General features: G+C 50.4%; 2 protein-coding genes across 3 annotated transcripts in view; one reads left to right on the top strand and one right to left on the bottom strand.

Annotated features, from left to right (window-relative positions):
- Nucleotides 1-11,917, top strand: part of PSMB4 (proteasome 20S subunit beta 4) — a 242,579-nt gene that overhangs the window by 11,348 nt on the left and 219,314 nt on the right. The gene's annotated exons all lie outside the window — the stretch shown is intronic.
- POGZ (pogo transposable element derived with ZNF domain) overlaps nt 1-11,917 on the bottom strand; it is a 42,215-nt gene that overhangs the window by 3,004 nt on the left and 27,294 nt on the right. The window contains exons 10-18 of the mRNA XM_063145801.1: nt 8,679-8,833; nt 7,915-8,015; nt 7,166-7,312; nt 4,868-5,002; nt 4,089-4,261; nt 3,206-3,346; nt 2,089-2,148; nt 1,198-1,310; nt 12-36 (exon numbers count right to left, since the gene is read on the bottom strand). Coding sequence (XP_063001871.1) covers nt 12-36; nt 1,198-1,310; nt 2,089-2,148; nt 3,206-3,346; nt 4,089-4,261; nt 4,868-5,002; nt 7,166-7,312; nt 7,915-8,015; nt 8,679-8,833 — 1,050 coding nt within the window. The remainder of the gene's footprint in view (nt 1-11; nt 37-1,197; nt 1,311-2,088; nt 2,149-3,205; nt 3,347-4,088; nt 4,262-4,867; nt 5,003-7,165; nt 7,313-7,914; nt 8,016-8,678; nt 8,834-11,917) is intronic.

Below are 11,917 nucleotides of genomic sequence, written 5' to 3'. Positions count from 1 at the left end.
CAAAACTTTACCTTGCGTGGGAACTCCAGGTCGGACCTGTTATAAAAAAGAAAAAGAACCGGAGGTTATGCTTGCTACGGGAAAAGTAGCCAGTCTGGGTTACTGCCCACAAGGGGTGCAAAAAGCACATCCCGTAGTAACGGAGGCCAGCATGCTGCTCTTTCCCAGGCGTCCTGGCAACCTAGAAGCTTTCTTGGCTAGTGGCCCCCTCTGGGTCCCCCCCGCCCCCAGTGCAGTGACCGCTCCCTGCCCTTTCCTGTTTCCATATCAACCCTGCGGCAAAGCACCAATGCCAGGCAGAACGCTCAGAGATGGCAGCCCTGCCTCACCAGCCCTGCTACCTCCTCCTCTCCCGGTACCCGCCTGTTCTACATTGCTGGAACTAAACTCACTTTGTTTCCCTGGCAAATGAATTTATCTTGACCCTCCCCGGAAGTGGCACGGACCTGTTTGCCCTCCCCCTTGGTGCTGGCATGGGCTGACACCCCCACCCACCCACCCACCCCACAGCGGATGGCACTGTCTCTCCCTCACCTCACTGTCTTTCTTACAAGGGGGAAGTGACGAGAGTGAGGCAGGTTCTGAAACTGAGCCCATATCTTTGAACCGATGGGAGTCCCAAAGGGAATGGCCATGAGAGACAGCTCAAGACAGGGCAAAGAGGGCTGGGGCAGCAGGAGGGGGTGAAGTGGAGAGCCAGTGCGGTGTAGTGGCTAAAGTGTTGGACTGGGAGTTGGGAGATTCGGGTTCTAGTCCCCACTCGGCCATGGAAAGCCACTGGGTGGCTTTGGGCCAGTCACAGACTCTCAACCCACCTCACAGGGTTGTTGTTGTGAGGATAAAGTGGAGAGGAGGAGGATTATGTATGCTGCCTTGGGTTCCTTGCAGGAAAAAAAGGTGGGATATAAATGCAATAATAAATAAATAAGTGGGGCAGAATCGCTGCGGGGAGCACATGAAGGTGTGGAGCAGGGGCAAGAGAAATTTCCATGCTGGAAATAAAGAGGGAGTTTTCTTCTCTTGGAAGATGAAAGCGAAAGAGAGAGGGAGGGACGGCTGTCCGTGGAATAGAAGGCTGGGCATGGGATTCTTTCCTGTGAGGAGTTGTTGGGTTGTGCCAGCGCTGGGGAGAAAGGAGGGCACGCCAGGGGAGACCTGGGCGTCATCCCGTTTCCGTTCTCGCCCTCCGTCCTTTACCTCGTAGAATGACGTTGCTGAATTCGTGCGACGGGTTGAAGACAAGGTGCTTGGCCATGGCGTCACCTTCCGACGTCACGAAGAGGCAAGCGGAGCAAGCTAACCGCACCCCGCTGGGAGGAGGAAAAGAGAAGGGAAGTCGCTTAAGTGGCAGAACTTGCTACCAGTTCACACAGCCATTCCCTTTAAATAAAAACAACCAACATTCCCAGACGATGCACCGACGTTACTCAAAGACAAATTACATCAGGATGTGGAACATCAAACAACCTGATGTGATTCTTTTGAGGGTCTTCTTATAAGCCAGTGAATTCCAGCATTCGTCTTTTTTAAAAAAACGTTTCTAGGCCTTACTGAGATTAAGTCTGAATATATATTTAACAACAATGACAAAAGAAAAGGCAATAATTCAGCATTTGCAGAAGCCCCTACAAGTTCCAAGTTTCCATCCAAAAGCTTTTTCGGGGAGCGTTAAAGCCATATGTAAACCATGCTGATGATTTGTATAGCTATGATCCTTCGGCTCATGAAATGCACTTCCGATGTGCTCTTGATATAGCCGAGCATGGGCAAATAACGGGCAACTGAGAAGCAGTGCGTATCGACACAGGGTAAGAGGATGGGTGAGTCTTCTCTTTTTTCTCTCTCTGTGGTTTAACTCCCATGGCTCCAGCCCCTCCCCCACAAACAGGATCCTGGGAAGTGTAGTTTGCTCAGAGGGCTGAGAATTGACCCTTAAGAAATCCCCCACGGTTACAATACTCGTATTTTTGGGTGAGAGAGGGCCACGATTAAACCTATTTTAGATCCGTGGCGTGGGCACGAGCCAGGCAAAGGCGATGCTGGACGGTAAAGGAAGGAAACAAGCCATTCACAGAACTTTGGTCTTACCAAGCGGTGTAGTTTTTGAACAAGGCCAAGTACTTCGGACTCTTGCGAGGAACGTGGTTGCTGGTGAAAAGAACAAGGGACAGGCAAAAAATGAGAAAACACGGCAAGCATTATGGAACCCCAAACCTGGATGGACCCCGAAACTCCGTCCTGCTCAACCTGGCCCAAAGCGGGACTAGCAGTGCTTCATTCTGCCACAAACCAATCCAGACCACTACATGTCAAGCACACGTTAGGCTCTTGCGCCCTTCTCAGCTGCCAGGAAGTTGAGCTGCTGCACCAGCAAGGACTCGAACCAGGATCCCTGAGGACCAGGAGCCTGTTTCCTATTCCCTCTGCCTTTGGGCCTACTCCTGGGCAAAGAGCGTTCTGCTTATTGCAAGGTGGGACACAGTTCCAGCTCCCAGAATCCTTTGCCCTGGGGATCAGGTGGCCCTGAAGCACCAATCGTGGACTTAAAGATCTGCTGCCCTCCCTCCGTACCTGCTGCAGGAGGGGCAGGGCACGGAATAACGGGCTCAAGTTAAAGGAAGCCAGATTCCGGCTGGACATCAGGAAAAACTTCCTGACTGTTAGAGCAGTACGACAATGGAACCAGTGACCTAGGGAGGTGGTGGGCTCTCCCATACTGGAGGCCTTCAAGAGGCAGCTGTCAGGGATGCTTTAGGGTGGATTCCTGCATCGAGCAGGGGGTTGGACTCGATGGGCCCCTTCCAACTCTGCTATTCTATGATTCTATGAAATGCTCGGCACGCAGAAGACACTGGGTACGCCGCTGCCGTTTCTAGTTAAAGGCTCTCAGGTTGCAGGGCTAGGAAAGGCCTCTCTCGGGCTCAGAGTTAGACCAGCTATCTCCAAGCAGATGCCCTCCAGACAACTGGCCTTCCTTCCTAGGGGTGACGGGAGTCATCGTCCAAACATTCTGGAGGGCACCAGGTTGGGGAAGGCTGGCCTAGACAGACCACTAAGCTGAATCAGGAGGTGGCTTCACACGCTTTCTGTCGGCCTGGCGTTTCCCCGACACCACATCTTTTTTGTGAGGGGGCAGGACTCAGCCGCCATTCAGATCTGGGCACCAGACAGAGTTACTCTCCTCCTGTGGAATCGCGGCACTCACTTGATCATGTGGTTGGCGTAGGCCCGTGAGCAGCAGGTGCTGTAACGGCACAGCGAACAGTGGACGTAGGTTGGGAAGTGGTTCGGGAAATCCGGGATTTCGAAACTGCACTCCAGGCACGTCTGCCTGCCGAGGACGCTCCTGCGAAGGGAAGGGGAGAGCCGGGTCAGGAACCAGGCCGGACCGTCCTGTGGCAAAGGCTTGGGGTGAGGGGGGAAACAGTCGCCCCAATACCGAGAGGGACACAAACTTCCACAAAAGCTTGCGTGCACGACAGCGGGCCTCAGTTCAACCCCTGGCAGCATCTCCAGAGAGGGCTGAAGACTCCTGTCAAATCCCAGAGAGCCGTTTCTGCGCTTGGATGACCGTCCAAGGCATTGTAAGCCGTGATTTAGGGAACTGTGGACAAGCGCCATGGCTGTGCACTCCTCCCAGACTTGTTTTCCTGAATTAATGCAACTTGCTAATCCTTGAAAATGCTATTCTAAACACACATATATATATATGCCCCCAATTTAAACAGGCAACTCTGCAAACGGACACATAGGACACTCGAGTAAATATCTATAAAGGCAGGTAATCCCCAACATAATTTATCCGAAGTGCAGAATTTGGATTTTGCAGTCGAAATGCCACAACTACCAGGTACCTGGTCCACAGCAAGGCAGCCAAAAAGTGCAGGGAATCCACTCGTGTTTTGGCTGCCTTGTCCTTGGGCTGGAACGCCACCCCAGGGGTGAAGGCTTGCGTCCAACCAAAAGGAGAAACGCTGCACAATCTGAACACGTTTTTGTCCCGGGGCCAGGGAGAGAAGCCTTTCAGAGCTGCCTATGATTTCTTTCTAAGGAAGGTTTCAGCCTGAAATTTGGTAAGCGGTTCTGACATTTTCCTGACGGCTTTCTTCTGGATGTTCCTCTGGAACGGCGGATACGGGAAGTTGGGCTGGGGCTCCGAAGAGGCCGACAGCAAGGTGGCGTCCTGTAGGAGGCCTGGGGGCATGTCGTTCGCCGAGAGAGGCACTGTCCGTGGTTGTCCTCTGGAGGCCCTGATGGTAACCTTTGGTGCAGAGAATGAGACATGTAATAAAAATAAACCACAAGCAACACTCCCTGCTGTCCCTGAGCATGTCTGCCTGGCAAATTTTGTGAAAAGCAGAATTTATTTATATATTTTATTTATTTATTACATTTTTATACCGCCCAATAGCCGAAGCTATTGAGGCTGTAAACCTGCGTCTGGGCTGCACCACTGCGTTACAGATGAAATGCCGCTCCCTATTTTTTTTTAAAAAACAAATAAAATCCACGTCTACAGAAAACTAGCATGTCAAGGAAAAGGGAGCCTGCCATCCCTCTGATACGTCAGTTTTCTACATGCAGGGTTTCTTTTTGTGGTGGGAGACCATTCATTTCATGAGAACAAAGATGGGAACAGAGGAGCTAGTTGGGAGCGTGTAAGTAGGGTGAGGCCAGGGAAACTGCGCAAACAAGGTAACACAAGTTTCTAGTCCGCAAGTGGACTAGTGACAAAGAAAGGAAATCGCAGGCCCACATCTTGAGTTAAGTTTGCCTGCCTGCCTGTTCGCAAGCCCAGGAGGCAGAGCGGCTCCTGCCAAGCCCCACAGCCCCCCGCCCGCCCCCCCGCCACACAATCCACTTGTACCTTGGTGCCCGGCTTCAGCCCCTCTAGTTGCTTGGGCTTGCGGAACGTTTTGTGGTGCTGTAGCTTGTGCTCAATCTTGTCCTTGGCGAAGAGGAACTGCAGCCGACACTTGTTGCAGTGGTAGACGCTCTTCTTCTGCAAGGGAGGGGAAGAAACCCAGGGCAACGCCCCCCACACCCCAAAACAGAGAACGTTACTCATCAACGGAAGCAAAATGGCAGGAGGGCACCAACGCTTCGTGATGGGCAGCCCCAGTTCTGTGGTTCCCACAGGCAAGGCTCCTGTTATGACGAAACACAGCATCAAGGCGGGAGGCAAACGCTAGCCCAATCCTTCAGGGCGGGCCTGTCCACTTGCCAAGAATTCTCTTTGCGTAGGGGAGCATCACCCCACCCTGGCTGCTTATGTAGAAATACCCTCAAACTTGGAAGTGAGCAATGTCACCCACTGAGCCTTCTGAAATGAAAATGCATTTGATGGTGACTGCTTTCCTTCCTCCACTCCCCAGCTGTGCCTTCCCTCACACCCGGAGTCATTCCGAATCTCTCTTTAAAAAAAACAAAAAAAACCTACACAGCTTGTACCTTCACCTTTCCACCTGTAACAAGACCCACAATGGCAAGAGATCACAAAAGCCAAAACACAAACAAAATCGCCGCCGAAGCAGCCGTGAGTCTCACAGATGTGAACGATTTAACTCGGGGGCGAACGGATACCGCCTTCTTCACCGTGTAGCACTGCAGCTAGAGATGTGAAGGCTCAGAAAAAAACAGGGTTTTTTCCGTTTTCCCCCAAAGCTTTTGGTTTTTTTCCGAAAAATTGGAAAAATTGAAAAAAATAAAGAAAAAAACGGATTACAGGATGTTTTATTTTAGCATGATGAATAAAATGTTTAAGACAAGGTGTTCAGATATTTACTTCTCCAAATGATTTCTAAAAACTTTACAGTATCAGATACACGGTCTGTGCACCAAGGACAAGCAAGTCCTAGGTTGCAAACTGAGACTACAACTCTCAAATGCAAGAGCAGGATGCACTTCTGCCTCTAGGGGGCAGCACTGCCACTGAAGCAGGGACTGAAAGTGAGAGTGATTCGCTATAGGTCAGAAAATGAGTCTGATTAAATTTCATGCATATTCGTTGAATCTTGCTTCTCCCTCTTTTCTCAGTCCTTTTTATGGGAATAGGGGCTTTATGTCTTGACACTGGAGGACTAGCGGAAACATAAATAATTTTCTTTGTTACTAATGTTGGTTGTTTCTTCTGTTGTTGTTTCTTTAAATTGATTTTTTTGCCTGCTCCTCATAAACTGGCAGAACCAAAAAGGTTCCTAACAGTTCGGGAGCTTGTAGCTCCATTTGTTACAAAGAAAAAGTAAATTTGTAATAATTGTTTGAATACACTGTACTTTTAATATATCAGATGTAATAAATTTATGCCAAACCAACTTGGACATAATCTCTCTATATAAAACGCTTAGGTATGTTTCCGTACAGGCTTCAGCTGATACAGGTTGCTAAGCAACAGTAACAATGTGTAATGTCAGCTGATACAGGTTGCTAAGCCCCTCACCCGACTCCTCCGGGCTTTCCAAGGTAATCCTACCCCCCCTTCTGCCTCTTTGCTCCCCCCCTCCACGAAGGGAGCAGCGCCACGGTCCGGATCATGAGCGAGGCACGGCCAGGGCCCTTGGTGGCCGGGTGGGAGGCCGCTCACCTACTACGAGCTGAGGCCCCGGCCTAATCTCATGCAAGCTGGGTGGGCGGCCCAAGACTGACAGGAACCCTGGGGAGAGGGGGACACCTGCTCTCCCTCTCCCCGACCTCCCTGCCCCCAGATTTGCCAGACGCGTTGTATCAGCGGCCTCCAAGCACCCCGCACCCCCGCAATGATATTTAATTAATAAACTTTAAGATATGCTGCAATGGCGTATGTTACACCAGGTACTGCTAGTTACATTTTATGTTGCTAAAGTAACAAGGTGACTTTCAATCTGTAAAAAGTGCTAATATTGCATTATTTACTCCCAGGTTAAGGGGTGCAATTCTATGCACGGCTGGCTGGGGATGTTGGGAGCTGTAGGGACTCCCCCCCCCCCCCCGCCCCGGGTCTAAGCATGCGCAAGACTAAAGACCCTGCCCTGCTGGCCCATAAAAAGGCAGCTGAAAGAAGACACCTTAGACCACGGTGGTTCGGTGGTTAAGGCTTTCTTGTTAACCATGCTGGTTTAAGGTGAACAGGGCTGTTATGAGGGAGATGCGCCCGGTCGTGCCAAGGAGGAAGAGGAAGGAAACGTACCTGATGCCTCATGAAGTGCTGCTGAAAGGCGTTGCCGTTCTTGAAGACCTTGAGGCAGTACGGGCAGAGGAGGTGCCGCGTGTCCTCGTGCACCATTCGGAAGTGGCTGTCCACCTCGGAGTAGAGCGACGAGCGGTACTGGCAGACCTGGGGGGAGCCGTGAGGGCAGAGGCGTGAAGGACATACGACGAGCTTAACCCGTCCGCACTCTCGGCTCAGCGCTGGAGGCTCCCCTCCAGGGACTCCTGCCATTACGGGGAGGGGACGACGACAGAGAGCACATCCCCTCAGCGGCGGTGACCCCTTTGTGAAGTCACCACCCTGGAGACGCCTGCCTGGCACCAACATGGTTTTTTTAAAATTCTTACAGCCCTTTAAAAACAATTTTTTCCCATGTTTTAGTGCGTTTTTTGTAAGCCATCTTAGAAGCTCCGCTGAAGGATGGCATAAAAATCTTTAAAGTTAGATAAAATAAACAAGAGCTCTGCTGGGTCAGATCCAGAGGGCTATCCAGTCCAGCTCTCTTCAGGACTGGCAAACGCAAGGCAGCTTTCGGAAAACCGATCAATAGGACAGGAGGGGGCGGTACCTTTTTCTCCCAACCCCCAGCAACAGGTAGACTCGCCTCTGGGCAGGGATGCTCCATCCTCAGCTATCACATTTAACGAGGACAAAGGGAGAACCCTGCTGGATCGGACCAAAGGTCAATCTAGTCCTGGTCCAATATGGATCCCAGTTGCTCTCAGTACCTGGCAGACGTAGGGCATCTCCCCTGGCTTGTGGGTGTCCTTCATATGCTGCAGGAACATGGGCTCGCTCTCAAACGCCCACTCACAGATCTTGCACTTGGCTGTAACCCAGACAAAGCTCGTGTCAAACAGATCGGGAAGGATTTAGACGCCGTGACAAAGTGTGGCTGAAACGCAATTTGGCACGGAGCCTGCGCTCAGCCTCCTAAAAGACTTTCTTCCACGTGAACCCTGCTCCCGGCTTATTAAAGAGGTGTAAAATATAATTATGCAAAACCAAGACGAAAGCGTTGATACTGTTCCTATGAGGTTGTGGAACGGAGCTTCTGTTGTCACAGACAGGTATTTATGAATCCCTATTCCCAACTGGAACTATGCCTAAAAACAGATGTGCAAAACACATTTTTTTCTCCTGTTCAGCCTCGCCTCTACGTCATACCCCAATCTTCTGTTGCCTCCCGTTGAGATGGATTTTACACTGTAAGCCCCTTGGGGCAGGGACTAGTTCCCTTGCACTCTGCAATGCCCCGTGCCTGTTTATGGGTGCTATATAAACCATGCCACTGTGTCCTGTCCTACCCTCAGTGAGAGAGTGGACAGTTTTCCCTCTGTCGCAAAGGGAACGGCACCTTTGAGGGAAGCCTTGTTCCACTCCAACCCACGCAAGGCCCAGCACGGAAGGCGGCCGCTGCAGCACGGCCCTTTCCGACTCCCGCAGCCGTTGCCATGAAAAATAAACCAACCCCTCCTGGGGCAGAACTTACTGGTGGATTCGTAGGGGCTGTGTACATTTTCCAAGTGGCACTGTAGCTGGAAGGGAGTGGTGAACTGCCGGTAACAGTGCTGACAGATGGTGTGGACGTCCACCTCCCCGTTCTGCTGATCCAGCTCAACGTGGTGTTTCATGTGGTTCATAAACCTGGAAGCAGGGAACAGATACTTGCGCTTTTAAGTTTAGGTGGGGTCTGTGTGAGCAAAACAGGCGGCACGAGCTCAGCTGGAGAAACATTGCTGCTCGCCACGTCGGTGGCTGACCAGTTCAACCACGTCAGCTTTCCTGCGTGAACACGAGCCCTTGGAGAAGGCCAAGCAGAGGCCACGCCTTGGGGGTGGGTGGTAGCAACAGCAGCAGCCAATAGGGCAGGGGTGATGGGGGACCTCTTCCAACCGGAGGCCCCAATTCCAGGTTGGAGAAACTGTTGGGCTCCACGTTCCAGTGGTGGACAGGGCCGAAGGCAAAAGGGGACAAAGCCAAAAATAGAAAAAACACTGGTCTATTTCAACTTTAAGCTCTTACTGCTAGTCAGCCTTAGGAAGGGCATTTCAACCTTTCAGAGTAAAAGAAAAACTGCACAAAAGCTAAGAAAACACCAAATAATCCATGGTTCAGGGGGGAATCATAGAATAGCAGAGTTGGAAGAGGTCTACAAAGCCATCGAGCCCAACCCCTTGCTCAATGCAGGAATCCACCCTAAAGCATCCCTGACAGATGGTTGTCCAGCTGCCTCTTGAATGACTCTAGTGTGGGAGAGCCCACAACCTCCCTAGGTCACTGGTTCCATTGTCGCACTGCTCTAACAGTCAGGACGTTTTTCCTGATGTCCAGCTGGAATCTGGCTTCCTTTAACTTGAGCCCGTTATTCCGTGTCTTGCACTCTGGGAGGATCGAGAAGAGATCCTGGCCCTCCTCTGTGTGACAACCATTTAATTTTTTGAAGAGTGCTCTCATGTCTCCCCTCAATCTTCTCTTCTCCAGGCTAAACATGCCCAGTTCTTTCAGTCTCTCCTCATAGGGCTTTGTTTCCAGACCCCTGATCATCCTGGTTGCCCTCCTCTGAACACGCTCCAGCTTGTCTGCGTCCTTCTTGAATTGTGGAGCCCGGAAGAGGAAGGGGCATGGCCATCTGGGGAAACCCCAAAAGGCCGGATTTGGGCCCCAGGCCGGAGGCTCCCAACCCCTGATGTAGGCCAAAGAGCGCCATTCACCAGGTGACGGTTCAAGCAGCCCCATCTTTTAAATTTCCATCCGGGTCATATGTAAAACTTGCTTCTTCCTGCAGCCAGGTCCAAGCGATTCCCAAAGTCTTCAGGGAAAAGGCTTGGAACGGCTTGCTGGGATCCACCCCCAACGAATAGATGGCGTAGCCTCCCTTGATTTGTACATTTGCTCGTCCAAATAACTTCAGGCAGGCGTGGTTTTTTTTTTTTAAAAAAAATGAAAAGCTTTCTTAATTTTAAAAATCTATATCCCACTTTTTGACTAGCTGGTCCTCAAGACGGAGACGGTTTCCAGTGATTACTTAGAACAACAAAATACTATAAAGCCATTTAAAACAACACCGTTGCCCCCTGAAATAAAGCTGAATCAAAGGGGATGGGGAGAAAACACCAGCAGATCTCCAAGAAAAAAATTCCACCTCGAACGGCGACCAAATGAAATAGTTTCCAGCGTGTGTCCAAATACAGGAACATAGGAATGTTACTATACGAGTCAAACCCTTGGTCCATGTAACCCAGTATTGTCAGCTCTGGCTGGCAGTGCCTCTCCTGGGTTTCAAAAGCAAAAAAGAGGAACCCTCACTATAAACTGAAGAGAAAGGGAAAAGATCCACCAACACTCCTGAAGCTGAGCGCACAATACATAGGGAGCACAAATGTGTTGTGCACATACAAAAAGCCTCGATGCGATTTATCCAAACCAGCAGTCATATAGTAAGTGTCAACGGACATTTATCAAACATTTAATAAACATATAGCACAGTTACTGGTGATTAATAAGGACAAACACATGTCATATATAGGAAAGAAAACGTATATTACTGACGAAGTTGGAAACAGTGCATACAATCCAGAGTCATCGTTTAATATTACGTTTATATGTTTTCCCTTGTTTGTATTCTTTCATGTTTATGACATGTGTTTGTCCTCGTTAATCACCAGTAACTTTGCTATATGTTTAATTAAATGTCCATTGACACTCACTATAAGACTGCTGGCTTGGATAAATCACATTGAGGCTTTTTGTATATGCACAACACACTGGGCTCCCTATATATTGTGCGCTCAACTTCAGGAGTGTTGGTGGATCTTTTCCCTTTCTCTCCTGGGTTTCAGGCAGGAGTTTTTCCGGCCCTACCGGGAATCAAACCTGAGACCTTTTGCAGACGAAGGGGATGTTCTACTGCTGAGTTGTGGTCCTGCCTGACGGAGGCGCAACCTTCCACAATGTTTACAGGGGAGATTATGGGACGGTGGACTTTGATGGACCAGGAGCCAGAGATGATTGCACTCTTCAAATACTTAAAAGGGTGTCCCACAGAGGAGGGCCAGGATCTCTTCTCGATCCTCCCAGAGTGCAGGACACGGAATAACGGGCTCAAGTTAAAGGAAGCCAGATTCCGGCTGGACATCAGGAAAAACGTCCTGACTGTTAGAGCAGTGCGACGGTGGAACCAGTGACCTAGGGAGGTTGTGGGCGCTCCCACACTAGAGGCATTCAAGAGGCAGCTGGACAACCATCTGTCAGGGATGCTTTAGGGTGGATTCCTGCATTGAGCAGGGGGTTGGACTCGATGGCCTTGTAGGCCCCTTCCAACTCTGCTATTCGATGATTCTAAGTTACAGGAAGCCAGATTCCGGCTGGACATCAGGAAAAACTTCCTGACTGTTAGAGCAGTACGACAATGGAACCAGTGACCTAGGGAGGTTGTGGGCTCTCCCACACTAGAGGCTTTCAAGAGGCAGCTGGACAACCATCTGTTAGGGATGCTTTAGGGTGGATTCCTGCATTGAGCCGGGGGTTGGACTCGATGGCCTTGTAGGCCCCTTCCAACTCTGCTATTCTATGATTCTAAGTTACAGGAAGCCAGATTCCGGCTGGACATCAGGAAAAACTTCCTGACTGTTAGAGCAGTACGACAATGGAACCAGTGACCTAGGGAGGTGGTGGGCTCTCCCACACTAGAGGCATTCAAGAGGCAGCTGGACAACCGTCTGTCAGGGA

Source organism: Elgaria multicarinata, chromosome 21, assembly GCF_023053635.1.
Source record: "Elgaria multicarinata webbii isolate HBS135686 ecotype San Diego chromosome 21, rElgMul1.1.pri, whole genome shotgun sequence".
NCBI lineage: Eukaryota > Metazoa > Chordata > Lepidosauria > Squamata > Anguidae > Elgaria > Elgaria multicarinata.
This window is presented reverse-complemented; position numbering and strand designations above follow the sequence as displayed.